Source organism: Bufo bufo, chromosome 9 (assembly GCF_905171765.1).
Source record: "Bufo bufo chromosome 9, aBufBuf1.1, whole genome shotgun sequence".
Classification (NCBI taxonomy): Eukaryota; Metazoa; Chordata; class Amphibia; order Anura; family Bufonidae; genus Bufo; species Bufo bufo.
Genome location: NC_053397.1, coordinates 35,406,241 through 35,420,520, shown reverse-complemented (window position 1 = coordinate 35,420,520; position 14,280 = coordinate 35,406,241). Strand labels below are relative to the sequence as shown.

The window sequence follows — 14,280 nt, the reverse complement described above, 5'->3', positions numbered from 1 at the left end:
CAGCGAGTTGAGTTAATGCCAAAGAGCTCTATTTTGGTCTCATCAGACCACAGCACCTTCTCCCAGTCACTCTCTGAATCATTCAGGTGTTCATTGGCAAACTTCAGACGGGCCTGCACATGTGCCTTCCTGAGCAGGGGGACCTTGCGAGCCCTGCAGGATTTTAATCCATTGCGGTGTAATGTGTTTCCAATGGTTTTCTTGGTGACTGTGGTCCCTGCTAATTTGAGGTCATTAACTAACTCCTCCCGTGTAGTTCTAGGATGCTTTTTCACCTTTCTCAGAACCATTGACACCCCACGAGGTGAGATCTTGCGTGGAGCCCCAGAGCGAGGTCGATTGATGGTCATTTTGTGCTCCTTCCATTTTCGAACAATCGCACCAACAGTTGTCACCTTCTCTCCCAGCTTCTTGCTAATGGTTTTGTAGCCCATTCCAGCCTTGTGCAGGTCTACAATTTTGTCTCTGACATCCTTGGACAGCTCTTTGGTCTTTCCCATGTTGGAGAGTTTGGAGTCTGCTTGATTGATTGATTCTGTGGACAGGTGTCTTTTATACAGGTGACTAGTTAAGACAGGTGTCCTTAATGAGGGTGACTAATTGAGTAGAAGTGTCTAACCACTCTGTGGGAGCCAGAACTCTTAATGGTTGGTAGGGGTTCAAATACTTATTTCACTCAATGAAATGCAAATCAGTTGCTATCTTTTATTTAAAGTTATTTTTTCGATTTTCCTTTTGATGTGCTATCTGCCACTGTTACAATAAACCTACCATTGAAATGATACTGTTCTGAGACTTTTCATTTCTTTGTCATTGGACAAACTTACAAAATCAGTGAGGGGTCAAATAATTATTTCCCCCACTGTAGATAGATAATAGATAGATAGATGGAGAGATAGATAGATAGATAGATACATCACTGTTTTATCACTATTTCTTATTTTGCATGAGGCTCATTACTGGTGGTCAAAACACAAAAGGATGAAAATGTAAAGTTTCTGCCAAGTGACATTTACCTTCTTGTTATCGTCCAGCACTGTGTTCATACTTTCTATCCATAGAGTATCAATAGGCCCATCAAAAATAACCCATTTTCTTTCCGGGGTCTCAGATAATGCAAACTCACGAAATGTATTTGCAACTATTCCATCAGTCCACTGGAAATAATAAAAGGCATCAGTAAAACTGCCCATAAATATTCTCATAAAAGATCACAATTGTAATGAACATATTGTTAATGCAGACGCAGTACAACAAGGACCTGGAGACATGTTGAGGAAGGGTTGAGACGCATGCATATATATACATATATGCATGCAAACACGTGCATGCATGTATGATATATATGCATGCATTAATCACGTTATAGGAGGATGTGCGCGGATGTTCCCAGCATCTGCGCACATCTGCCCTTAGTGGCCCACAGGGGCTCATGGAGGCCCCTGTGGGATACATGTGACCCCTTTTAATATATGTAGGGGCTTGTGCCCCCTTATAATGTAGGGGCTTGTGCCCCCTTATAATGTAGGGGCTTGTGCCCCCTTATAATGTAGGGGCCTGTGCCCCCTTATATAATCTGTGCCCCTTTTAGATGTCCCTAATATTTATTTATACATGTGCATGGATGTGCCATTACAATATTCCCTCTCCTACACCTGAAACCAGGTGCATCGGTGTGAATGTCCCCCAAGCATTCACACCGATGCAATCTGGCTAATTGCATCAGAATGACCGGACAAGGGTCCGGTCATCCTGATGGATACAAAGAGCTCAGATTCAACAGAATCGGAGCCCTTTGATATAATTGTCGCCAGCGCCGCTGGAGACAATTATACATGATAGAAGAAGGGGAGAAGCCTCCCCTCCTCCTATTATGCACATTCCGGCAGCGAAATTAACATCTCGCTGGCTGGAATGTAGAGTGCCATATCACTGCGCCGGCCCATGTGGATGATGGGCACGCGCGCGCCCCCTGGTGGGCAGCGCGGCGCGGGAGTGCGGGCCGCCGGGGATAAATATCCGGCGGCCCCGGCACTAAAGGGAGTTAGGATCGGGGCCCCCACCTTGAGAGCGCAATCGGCGCTCAGGACAACGCGCCCCCCCCCCCCCCTCCTCCGGCTGAAGAGCCCGACTGGACCCCCCCCCCCCCGATATAGGAGAGCGCGATCGGCGCTCAAGGCCGCCCTCCCCAGGAGGAGAGAGGATCGGGACCCCCCCTGGAACATAAGTATCGCCCCCTATTAACCCCTATTCCCCTATCCCACCAACGATCCACATCCCCTATCCCTGTACCCCCTCCCATATATCCTAACCCTGTTACCCCTGGTATCCCTGATTAACCCTTCCCAAACCCCTATCCCACCAACGCCCCACTATCCCACCAACGATTACTCCCCTTATTAACCCTATATCCCCTGATCCCCTACTGATCTCTCCTCTGGTTAACCCTATTACCCCTGGTCCCTTGCCTGCAACCCCTACATTCCCTGATCCACACCCTGGGCCCTGATTAACCCTGGGCCCTGATTAACCCTTGCCTACTGGGCACCCTGTTCCCCCAAACCCTTGCTTTATTGGTATCCCTATTACTGTGCCTTGTTTGTACCCCTGATGTCACTGGTTCACCCTTGTCCCTGATTCCCTGATCCTGTGCCCCTGATTGTATTTGTGGTTTACTTACACCCCTGTAAGACCACCGTTAACCCTCGTTGTACCCCGTAGGGACAGTGAGTAGCCAGGCGGGTGGTCTGCTAATACGTGTATGTGTGAACTGTAAAGTTAGTTGATGGGTGGAATTGGGAATGTGTAGTGTAGTTTAGGATTGTATATTTGTAGTGCTGTGTATTGTTAGTGTATTGCGTGCTTAGTGTATTATGTTTTAATAAATACCGTTATATTTGTACCCTTTGTGTAGCGTGTACTTGTTAGCGGTGGCGAGTTAGTAAGGCGCATGCAGTTAGCGTAGTGATTAGTGTAAAGCATAGCGAAAGTATTGTGTTATTGTTAAAAAAAGGTATAAATGGGCGGAGTCATCAATAGATGGCTCCTCCCATTTATGAATATTAATTATTGATATTTGCATAAATATTAGCGATTAATATTCCCCCTTTACAAGACACATAATGTCCTTCAATATCTTGGCTTTCCAGTGTAGCTCAGAGGAGATCCTGGGGAACCCACTCGATGATGTCCACATCCCTAATTATATTTCCAATTTTTGGAAATACTATTATAAGGGTTGTAAGCAATGTGATGATATACATACCTCGTGTGACACTGGATCAAACTGACCAAACAGCTGTCCCATAGTGATGGCCTTGGGATTCACTGTCCTGTATATAACTTTTTCTTCTTCGCACCCTCGCTCATTCATAAGAGAAAGCGTATCGGCGAGGACGTGGAGGACCTTCGTTTTTCCTGAGAACGGCTCTCCGACCAGCATAAAACTGTCCAAGAGAAACACATAACTTGTTATACTGATCTACTGAGTGAACCACTGGTATTAAAACAAGCAAATGATTCACGGATCTCACTAACTGATCAGCCATAACATTGAAGGGTAGGTCGGAGGGTTTATCAATATCAGATCAGAGAAGGGCTGATAGCCCCCCCCCCCCCCCGATCAGCTGCTGTCGGCAATGGATCCTATACTGTTGATGGAGCTGGAAGCAGAGTTTCCAGTGCCGGGGTACTTCAATTAGAGCTAATTGGTGGGAGAGCTGGGTGTCAGACCCTACCAATGAATAGGTCCTCAATATCTAAGTCTCTAGAAGACCCCTTCAAAATCAGTGACAGGGTGAGGCTACTTTCACACTTGCGTTCGGAGCGGATCCGTCTGGTATCTGCACAGACGGATCCGCTCCTATAATGCAAACGATGGTATCCGTTCAGAACGGATCCGTCTGCATTATATATCACAAAAATATCTAAGTGTGAAAGTTAGTCAGACGGATCCGTCCAGACTTTGCATTGAAAGTCAATGGGGGACGGATCCGTTTGAAAATTGCACCATATTGTGTCAACTTCAAACTAATCCGTCCCAATTGACTTACATTGTAAGTCTGGACGGATCTGTTTGGCCAAGCAGAGCCAGGCTGAGGCATTCTGAGCGGATCCGCATCCACTCAGAATGCATTGGGGCAGTACGGATGCGTTCAGGGCCACTTGTGAGAGCCTTCAAACGGAACTCACAAGCGGAACCCCGAACGCAAGTGTGAAAGTAGCCTGACATGAATAACATTGAAAGGCACTTACATGCTGCTACACCGGGAGACAGTCAGCTAAAGGACTCTCCCAGGAACTGTTCTACCCATATACCCCTAGAGCAGTGGTGGTGAACCTATGGCACAGGTGCCAGAGGCGGCACTCAGAGCCCTCTCTGTGGGCACCCGCACCCTGCTGTACCAATATCCATTAGACTTTTCCTGCCATTCATCGTCGCGGCGCACTATGAACGGCACAGGCAGAGCACTGAATGTAGGCAGGATATTATAGCTAAATCATAAGTACATGGAAGATATACTATGTTGGACTGTAGTATTCAGGGTAAATTGCTGTGTTGGCACTTTGCCATAAATAAGTGGGTTTTGGGTTGCAGTTTAGGCACTCAGTCACTAAAAGGTTCACCATCACTGGCCTAGAGTGTCCATTATGTGGACCTGACAAATGCTTGATGAAGGGTTAACTACCCGAAATGTTGCGCTTCCACTATATATTGATCACAAAGCGGTTCCTTGCACGGATTTGAACAAACTTATGTGAATAAAATTCCATATTTAGCAAGACTAAAACCTATGGTGTCCTGTTCTACATTTTTATTACAATGGCACCTGTTATAGAGTAGGCTATGTTAGTCAGCAAGTGAACAGTCAGTCAGCAGAGGACTACTGAGCAATAGTAGAAGGTGGCCTGGTTTGACAAATCACGTCTTCTTCTACATCATGTGGATGGACGGGTGCATGTGCGTCACTTACCTGGAGAAGAGATGGCACCAGGATGCGCTATGGGAAGAAGACAAGCCTGCAGAGGCAGTGCGATGCCTTGGACAGTGTTCTGCTGAGAAACCTTGGGTCCTGGCACTCATCTGAATGTTACAGGCACCACCTACCTATAAATTGTACAGGCCAAGTACCCTCTTCACGGCAGTCGTATTCCCTATAGGCAGTGGCCTCTTTCAGAAGGGTAATGCACCCAGGCACACTGCGGAAATTGTTCAGGAATGGTTTACGGAACATAACAAAGAGTTCAAGGTGTAGGCTCCAAATTCCAAAGTTCTTAATCCGCACCTCATAATTTACAGGAGGTAAAGGATCTGCTGATAGCATGTTGGTGCCAGATACTACAGGACCCCTGCAGAGTCCACACCTTGATGGGTCAGAGCTGCTTTGGCAGCATGAGGGAAACCTAAGCAGCGGACTTTACTAGGTTCTTATGTTATGGCTGACAATATATGACTACTAATTATATAACCTAAGGCTACATGTACACGAACGTTGTTTGTTTCCGTGTTCGTTCAGTTTTTTTTGCGGATAGGATGCGGACCCATTCATTTCAATTGGTCCGCAAAAAATGTCCGCATCAGTATGTCCGTTCCGTAGCCCCGCAAAAAAAATAGAACATGTCCTATTCTTGTCCGTTTTACGCATTGCTACAATGGATCCGCAAAACAAAAAACGGATGGCATACAGATGTCATCCGTTTTTTTTTTTTGCGGTTCCGCAATTTGCGGACCTCAAAACACATACGGTCGTGTGCATGTAGCCTAATAGAGTGGAAAACTGCACACATCCAACAGTGTTGTTCATTGTATGAGGTGTAAACCGTGAGGCATAAAATACATGAAGGCTTACCCATGTCTCACGATCATCATTTCATACGTCTGGATCATTTTCTCCAGGAAGACCTTCTCAGGTTGGATGTTGTGCCTGGCACAGATCTCATGGGCACATTCCAGTAAATCCTGTGCAGATATAAAGCCACTATTTCAGCACAGTTTGCTTCCAGTGGATCTCACAAATCAGGATAATTAATCCTTGTAATTCCATATAAAAACTGTACTTAAGACTCTGTTTTTGTACCTTATAGTCGGCTTCTGGAAGCTGAATGCCAGGGAACAGGTCACTCGTAATCCCATTAAACAGAGGAATATCATGGGACAAAAATTTGGGCTCGTTTACATCCTTAATTGACCGCAAAAGCTAAATAGTGAGAGGAAAAAAGAGTAAACCAACGGCATAATTCACATGTCATACAGTATTAAAATTGAAGAACCCCTTATAAGATGATCTGTCACATCTCCTGACATATGTGTTAGCAAATACTGAAATAATAAATCTGGAGCATCTTTTCTTAGAACCCTACATTGTGTCATTCCTCTGTGATTCCTCCTGGAAATGTATGAATAAATTGACAACTGGGTGTTACCAATCCCTTTGTCAACTGCCACATCCCTACCTACTCTGTTCAGTTAGCGCAAAGTATGTCATACGGTGTAGGGACCCACATTTGGAGAAGGGTCACACCCAGTTGTCAATGTATTCATACATTTCCAGGATTCCTCAGGATAAGGGTCCATTCACACGTCCGTGAATGTGTCCGCACCCGTTACGCAACTCTGCGGAACGGGTGCGGACCCATTTATTCTCTATGGGGCATTTCCGGAGCGCGCCCCCGATCTTCCGGTCTGCGGCTGTGGAAAAAAATAGAACATGTCCTATTCTTGTCCGCAATTGCGGACAAGAATAGGCAGTTCTATGGGGGGTGCCGGCCGGGTGTATTGCGGATGTGTGAATGGACCCTAACAGAGCTGTAAAATTAGATATACTAATATAATAATTTACTAGACCTGACTTGTCAGGAGACAGTAACAATACTAAATATTAGATTACTCGCCCATCACCTTTGTCTTCATAGACTTTCTTTGCAGAATTTGTTCATCATTTTGATCTTTCCCTGAAACTATATATATAAATCTGCTCTGCTCTATAACAGGCTGCAGATCAGACACCATGGTAGATAGGTTGTGCAAGAATGGAGGGGGAAGGGGAGGATTTTGGCAACCCACCTGTAAAGGGAAGATTGTTTACCTGCTTCCCAGAGCTGGCTCCCCATTCCTTCTCTTCCCAATCTGCGATGCTCTGCTGCGCTGAAAACATCTGGTTCGACGCCAACTGCAGCCAATCACTGGCCACAGTGGTGACCAGATTCCCTTGTGTCATGTGACCATTTGTCAAGACGTAAAGGGAGCTGGTCATCGCCGTGGCCAGTGATCGTCAAACCAGATGTTTTTAGCGAGGGAGCGAAGCAGAACATCGCAGGCAGGGAAGAGAAGGAGCAGGGAGGCAATGCGAGGAAGCAGGTAAGTATGCTTCCCTTACCGGTTAAATGCCCCCTATCCCCCCCCCCCCCCCCATTTTTGCATAACCCCTTTAAGTGTGACAGGTTCCCTTAACATTTAAGAAGGGAGGAAGAGATGACTGTAATGTACACAAATGCTGTGAGCCCTTTTGTAGATTGTAAGCTCTCGCAGGCGGGGTCCTCTGCCCCTTTGTACCAGTCTGTTAACAGTTTCATGCTTGTTGTATGTGTATTTTTTTATATTATGTATGTGTAACCCCTCTTAGATGTATAGAGCCATGGAATTAACGATGCTTTCAAATAAATAATAATAAATAATAATAAATTAATAATAATAAATCCATCTTGGTATCTGTTATGGGATGGGTAAATCATCCAAAATATCAAGCAACAGTTCAGAACTTACAAGAATATCTTCGTTCTCATCAGGAAACTTTAACTTCAGATTTCCGGCAGCTACCAGCACCGCTTTTACTGCACGCATCCCATAATCATAATGGAACTGAGATGAGAGCTGTTCAGAGCAGAGACGGTAAGTCATTACTATCTTCACGGACAGAGGTTTCGCATGTAGAAACCCATAAGAATAAAGGGAGATCTCAGCAATCAGGGCATAGTTGGGAACCATCATGGCGACAGTACGGAAAAGAACCTGAAATGCAAAACCAAATGAGTCAATCAATCAATGAAATCAAATGACACTGAAATATTCATAACTGTAAAGTGCAACAATAAAAGAAATGCTACCAAAAATTTTAAAAAAATCTAAAATATTTCTAAATTCAGAAAGTGGCAGCAATCAGCATTAATGATTACACATAATCGGGCTGGACAGATTGAATGAATGAATGTATGAATTCAGAACCGTTATCTTTTTTTGATAAGAAGCAACGTGTTTCAATCCGATGCCGGAATCTTCATCAGGCATCACCAGCACGGGACTGAAACGCGTTGTGATGTTGGTCTGACTCCTTTGTGGGTCACGGATTACAGACATGTACTGAGAGCAGCGCCTGTCACTGAGGAGTGTGTTGTATCCACTTGTATCCTCATATGCTATTACAGAGTATATAGAAGGTTTTGTTCTGATGAAGCCCCTTTAAAGGGAATCTGTTACCATGATCTTGCACTATCATCTGCAGTATGACATGAATAGTACTGCATGCCTGCTGAACCCCGTTGGGAAGCGGCGGGGATCTGGCTGCTCCCCTGCATATATGACGGGATTTGGCCGGACAGAAACAATTGAGTGCAGCAATTTTTGTCTGGCCGAATTCCAGGTGGTATGCCGGGGAGTAGCCGGACTTCCATCGCATCCCATTATAGTTAATGTGGTCCAGCGTGCATGAGTTTCTATCCTGCCGGATTACTTTGACCCATGTGAACGTAGCTTAAGGAGTGGTGCATCCCCCCCCCCCCTTCCCCGGTTCCTCTGCTTTCCGCTCTAAAAGCTGGTATGAAATATATAGTCTGGACTGCTGTTCTGTGCTACAATAATGAAGCGGACTCACAGAGGTGGTTGGGATGGGGGTGGGCAGTAGCAAATAGAAAATACGGATCTGGACTCCTTATCTGAAGTAATGCTCATGTGGTGACAGATTCCTTTAACGACTATGTAATCTTATAGTTTTTTTAGCTGTCTAATGATAACTAGGTATAACACGGTTTCTACTTTGGAGGATCCATAGGCAATTTGTGGCATGGCTATGACCACAAAATGTTAGATTTATTAAAGGAGTTCTCCGTCTTTTAATATTGATGGCCCTATTCGTGCACAGTGTGCATGTGTCGTCTCCCTTCTCTCTTCCCGCTCGCTGCTGCTATGTCTATGGCAAAGCAGCCGCGATGAGGAAGAGAGACAGGAGACGGCACGTGCACACTGCGCGCACCATCTCTTCATACAGCTGATCGGCAGGGGTGTCGGGTGACAAACCCCCGCCGATCTGATATTGATGACCTATCCTGAGGATAGGTCATCAATATTAAAAGCCCAGTGAACCCTTTTAAATTTGGCCTCTTTATGCAAGGTGCAATGTTTTATAATAAAGATTCTGTATCAGTGCCACATTTCATTAGTAGGAGAACAGTTCAGACCCAAAGATTTTTCCAGGGACCTTTACCTTGAGGTTATCTGGTAGCTCAGAACGTCCGGCATAGCCAGGATTCATGGTAATGGCTACAAAGCAATTTGGGTTGAGCTTCAGTTCTGTTCCTTCAAAGTTGAAGATGTCCATCTTTGTCTGAATGGCTCTCTGGATGCAGAGAATCTGCTGAGCCACTACGGACAATACCTCTAGCTCAATACGGTTAAACTCGTCAAAACATGCCCATGCTCCTGACGATGCCAGTCCTTTGAAAAACTGAAAAAATAAAAATGTATTGAAAACGTTCACTTGAGTATTTGTTGCAATCGACTAGTCCATTGTCTATATTGGAAGAGCATAAAAACTGTCTATACCTTTGACATTGCTATGTAGTCTAAGCCATCTGAGCAGTTGAAGACCACACACTGCACGGCCAGGGCTTTGGCCAAATCTTTGGTTGTCTCCGTTTTTCCTGTGCCAGCTGGACCTTCTGGAGCTCCACCCAGATTTAGATAAAAGGCACCAATCTACCAAGAAGAAAGGTGAGAAGAACTGGTATGAAATGGCAAGAACATAAATTCCATATTATTTTTGTTTCTTCACATAATTGAACTTAATATCTGACGCAGTAGCCAAAACGTTTAACGAGCCTGGCCCATCATATCATACCAGGGTCCGGTAACATCGGTCAGTGAGAGGAGTAATGACCAGGCGTGGAGAGTTGCCCAGGTACTCATAGGCATACTTCACATTGCAGTTAATGATTCGCACTCTCGCATTCTCGTTCTCCCAGTAATACCGCAGTTGGGCAAGCCACTGGAAGTCTGTTTCATGCGAGACCCCTGAGGAATACGTTAAAATTATAGTTAACTACTGAGTCAAATGTAACCACATGTACTATATAGAATATATTTCACTATATGAGCAAAATGTTTTCACAAACCTGTTTCTATCATTTCCATAACCACATCACGGGCGTGCACGTCTATGGTGACCAGAGCTCCCAAGGTGGTACGTGTCTGCTTGGACAATTTGCCTCTTACAAGTTCAACAATGTCATTTAGTTGATGCTGCAGCTTCTCATAGTAGTTTTTTAAGCCCTAGAAGAAGATGTTCACAGTAAAATCATTTTGGGAAGCAAACGTACATCAAACATGCATTAGAAGTGAGCGTCTCGAGAAAGGACCTACATAAAGATTATAGGGTCATACCCTCAAGTGAGAACTCCATAACACTGTATATACTACTGTCCTCTAAATCTAAAGAAGTTGTCTAAATCACCGACGACCCCTTTCAAAAAGGGGCATCTGCTTGTTTTTTGTATGTTATGCACTTTGTCCTAATTATAAAAAGGGCATCTGGGGAGATCATTTGAATGCCCTAGTTCTTGCTCCTGTGACCCCCGGGAAACATCTGAATGTACTGGGGGCGGCAAAGCATTTTCTCTGCAGGAGAAATGAAGTAGGCTTGGTTTTCATACATAGAGTTCCAATGCTTTGCTGCCCTTCATATAATCATGAAGTTATATTATAAAACTCTGCAGCAACTACTAGGGGAACCTTAAAGCATATAGTTTTATTCTATACGGCTACTATAGGAGCTAAAAAACTGCCATGAAGTGACCATGCCTTCGGAGGTGCGACTTGAAGCTCCAGAGCCCCGAAGAAAAATCCCCCCCCAACCATAACACGTAGTACTAGCCTTCATATTTGAGGCAGAGGGGCCAGTGGTCTAACTAGAACTGACTGGGCCCCACAGCATATTTTTTGAATGTTCCTCCCCTCAGACCTGGCCGGGCAGCTGCTCTATCCATTTCCTACACGAATATACTAAATGTCATGTCACGGTATATACTGTCACTGTAAAATACTGTTGAGGGGGCCCCGACAATGCAATCTTTCAGTCCTCCTCCTGGAAGGGCCCCGTAGCAGCAGCTTCCTCTGCTACCACAATAGCTACTCCACTAAGAGGGACCTTTCAGGACCCTTCAAACTACAGTGCCCGAGTGCAAACACAACTTTGGTAAACCCAATAGCTTACTCCCCTGGGAAGCAGTTCAGTGCTAGGCCCCCTCCTACCTTGGTCCCATAGCAGCCACATAGCCTGTCTATGAAAGGTAGGCCACGACTCTAAGCAGGCATGCTCAACCCGCGGCCCTCCAGCTGTTGCCAAACCACAACTCCCAGCATGCCCGAACAGCCTACAGCAGGGCATTGTGGGAGTTGTAGTTTTACAACAGCTGGAGGGCTGCAGGTTGAGCATGCCTGCTCTAAAGCATGTCATATGTTAATGAAGTAACTCGAATTAGCAAAAGAACATTAAACGGTACCTCTGGGCCACTGCTAATAGCTTCATGCACTTCACTTGTCCAGAACATCTGAGAGACACAGAGCACAACCTGCCCAGGCCATTCTCTCACCCAGTCTTTTCTTGCAGTCTCTGGATATGCCTATATGAAGGGGTAAAACTGTACTGATAAAAGAGATTTAAGAGAGAAGCAACTTGACAAATGTTATGTAGGACATCCACAATGCGTACAATCCCATGCCTAACATTCAGCTATATTTCCTCGTTATTGACATGAAATATATGTCTAATGGAGGTAGGGTGCTTTCATGCTGCATTTATGGTGTCCATTGGAGGTATACATCATGACAATTTTCCAGTGTCTACCTCTGATTGATGCCACTGTATAAACCATCTGGTGGTCACAGGCTTCCATATTTAAATAAAATAGTATACCATGCAGTATACACTTTTTATTTTACACCTTTGCATGAAATAGTGCCGCAGACTGTAATATTCCATATAGCGGAAAAAAGGTATACTGACCCATACTAGCACATCAAGGCCAAAAGTGAATGAGGGCCCATGGATACCCTTGATGTATAATGCAAGCACGGCGTGAATGCACCGGTACAATGCAGCTCTAAGAGGATCTGCTGCTTGGCTACATATCCAAAATCCACACATCTTTCACGGATGCCATATAATCACTCGCCCGATTCTAAAATACTAAATTAGCTTTGATGAACATTGTGGATGTTGTCTGTAGCTTCACATTTCTCCTTAGGTAGAAGCCTACCATTCTTGACCGGGCGATGACATCGTGCACGCTCCTTAACATGACATCTTCCACTTGGATGAGCCACTTCTCCACTGCTCCTCGTGCCTCAGAGGTGGAGATCGTCTGGATGAGCTCTACTCGTTCCCCCTCAGTGCTGTACATGGCTTTGATATCCAGGTTAGGAAGGAACTCCAGCTTTGCAATCCCTTCAAAACACTTCTTTAAATGCGGCTGGACCCGGAGAGGATCTTTGGTCTCAGACAGAATCTCCAGCATTTCATCATTGGATAAGAAGAAAAAGCTATAAAAATGCACAACAGAATACAAATAGCAACAGGATTATTAATTGTACAGCCGTTTGTTGGTTTTGGTAATGAACTGTAAAAGCCACGGTAACTGAATCAACATTCGTGAGTACTTGGAATAGCAACTCACAAAACATGGGCCATGGCCATATGCATCTGGCATCATGGTGTGGACCTACTGACTTCAACAGGTCCACGGCCAGCATGTTGCCTGGAAGCACACGGAAGCCCTTCCAGGTCCATGCAGCTGCACTAAAAAAGAGAGGACATGTCCTATCTTTGTCCGCAACATGTGGATCATGGACCCACTGAAGTCAATAGGTCCACACTGCAATGTGGGGTGCACACAACCATTGCCCGTGTTTTGCGGATCTGTGGTTTGCGGTCCATAAAACCGACATGCCCATGACACGGTCATGTGTGTGCGGCCTGAGGCTTTGTTCACATTGGAGATGGATGCTCCATTAGGGGCATTCTTCACAGATCCCATAAAAAATAACTGACAAAATAGTGCAGAATGTTGCATTTTGTTGACAGAAACCTGCGGACCCCATTATAGTCTATGAGGCCCACGGGCCCCTCTTGGAGTCCTTCATGTAACGGATCCGTCTTTGGCAAGCATTCTGTTTTTTCTGTTTCTCCTATAAAGTCTAAGGCTACTTACACACCACAGTATTTGTAAGCAAAAACCAAGAACCTACAGAGACAAGTGCAATAATAAGATTAGCACCTCCTCAATGGTTTAGGCCCACTCCTGGTCTTACAGACACAGTCCGAAAATGCTGTGTGAAAGTGGCGTAAGCAGCAGATCATAATACACTAGCCCTCCTTCAAACCTGCAACAAATTAATACAAAGAACGTACCGCGGAAAGAAAAGCCTCTTCTTCTCCAGATAAGCATTCAGTCCTTTCATGATTTTATCCAGAAGTACATTGCTGTCCTGCAGCTTTTCCAAAAGTCCAGTCAGAGAGGTTGCACTTAGAACCTAAAACAAGGTAGAAAGTCCATAAGTAAGATACTATAATATAGGTGCACAGACTGAAAAAACAGTCAGGGCTGAACCCGGACTTAAGCTCCCCTTTACTCCTTTAGCATGTAGGATAGGAGCATCGGAGCAATTTCTTGCTCCGATGCTCCCCCTGCTTTATGCTGCATCGTGCAGAGCCTGTTTGTTGTGAGCCAGTGACATACCGGGCTTCACAACACTATGCTAGGTGGAGACTTCCGCCTAGCAGGGAGCCTGTGACATCACCGGCTCAAGTGGGCGCTATAGAGCGCTGTTCTGGGTGGTTTTAGAGGCGGGTATCACTAGTACCCGCAGCTAAAACCGCCCAGAACAGCGCAATACACCGCCCATTTGTGCCAGTGACATACCGGGCTTCACAACACTATGCTAGGTGGAGACTTCCGCCTAGCAGGGAGCCTGTGACATCAACGGCTCAAGTGGGCGCTATAGAGCGCTGTTCT

At 45.3% G+C, this 14,280-nt stretch overlaps 1 protein-coding gene across 1 annotated transcript in view; it reads right to left on the bottom strand.

The window, feature by feature from the left end:
• DNAH12 (dynein axonemal heavy chain 12) overlaps positions 1–14,280 on the bottom strand; it is a 124,427-nt gene that overhangs the window by 56,071 nt on the left and 54,076 nt on the right. Inside the window, exons 22-33 of the mRNA XM_040407665.1 lie at positions 13,677–13,798; positions 12,526–12,808; positions 11,770–11,889; positions 10,384–10,540; positions 10,110–10,282; positions 9,815–9,967; positions 9,477–9,716; positions 7,763–8,008; positions 6,078–6,197; positions 5,850–5,959; positions 3,266–3,446; positions 1,017–1,157 (exon numbers count right to left, since the gene is read on the bottom strand). Of these exons, the coding sequence (XP_040263599.1) occupies positions 1,017–1,157; positions 3,266–3,446; positions 5,850–5,959; positions 6,078–6,197; positions 7,763–8,008; positions 9,477–9,716; positions 9,815–9,967; positions 10,110–10,282; positions 10,384–10,540; positions 11,770–11,889; positions 12,526–12,808; positions 13,677–13,798 (2,046 nt within the window). The remainder of the gene's footprint in view (positions 1–1,016; positions 1,158–3,265; positions 3,447–5,849; positions 5,960–6,077; positions 6,198–7,762; positions 8,009–9,476; positions 9,717–9,814; positions 9,968–10,109; positions 10,283–10,383; positions 10,541–11,769; positions 11,890–12,525; positions 12,809–13,676; positions 13,799–14,280) is intronic.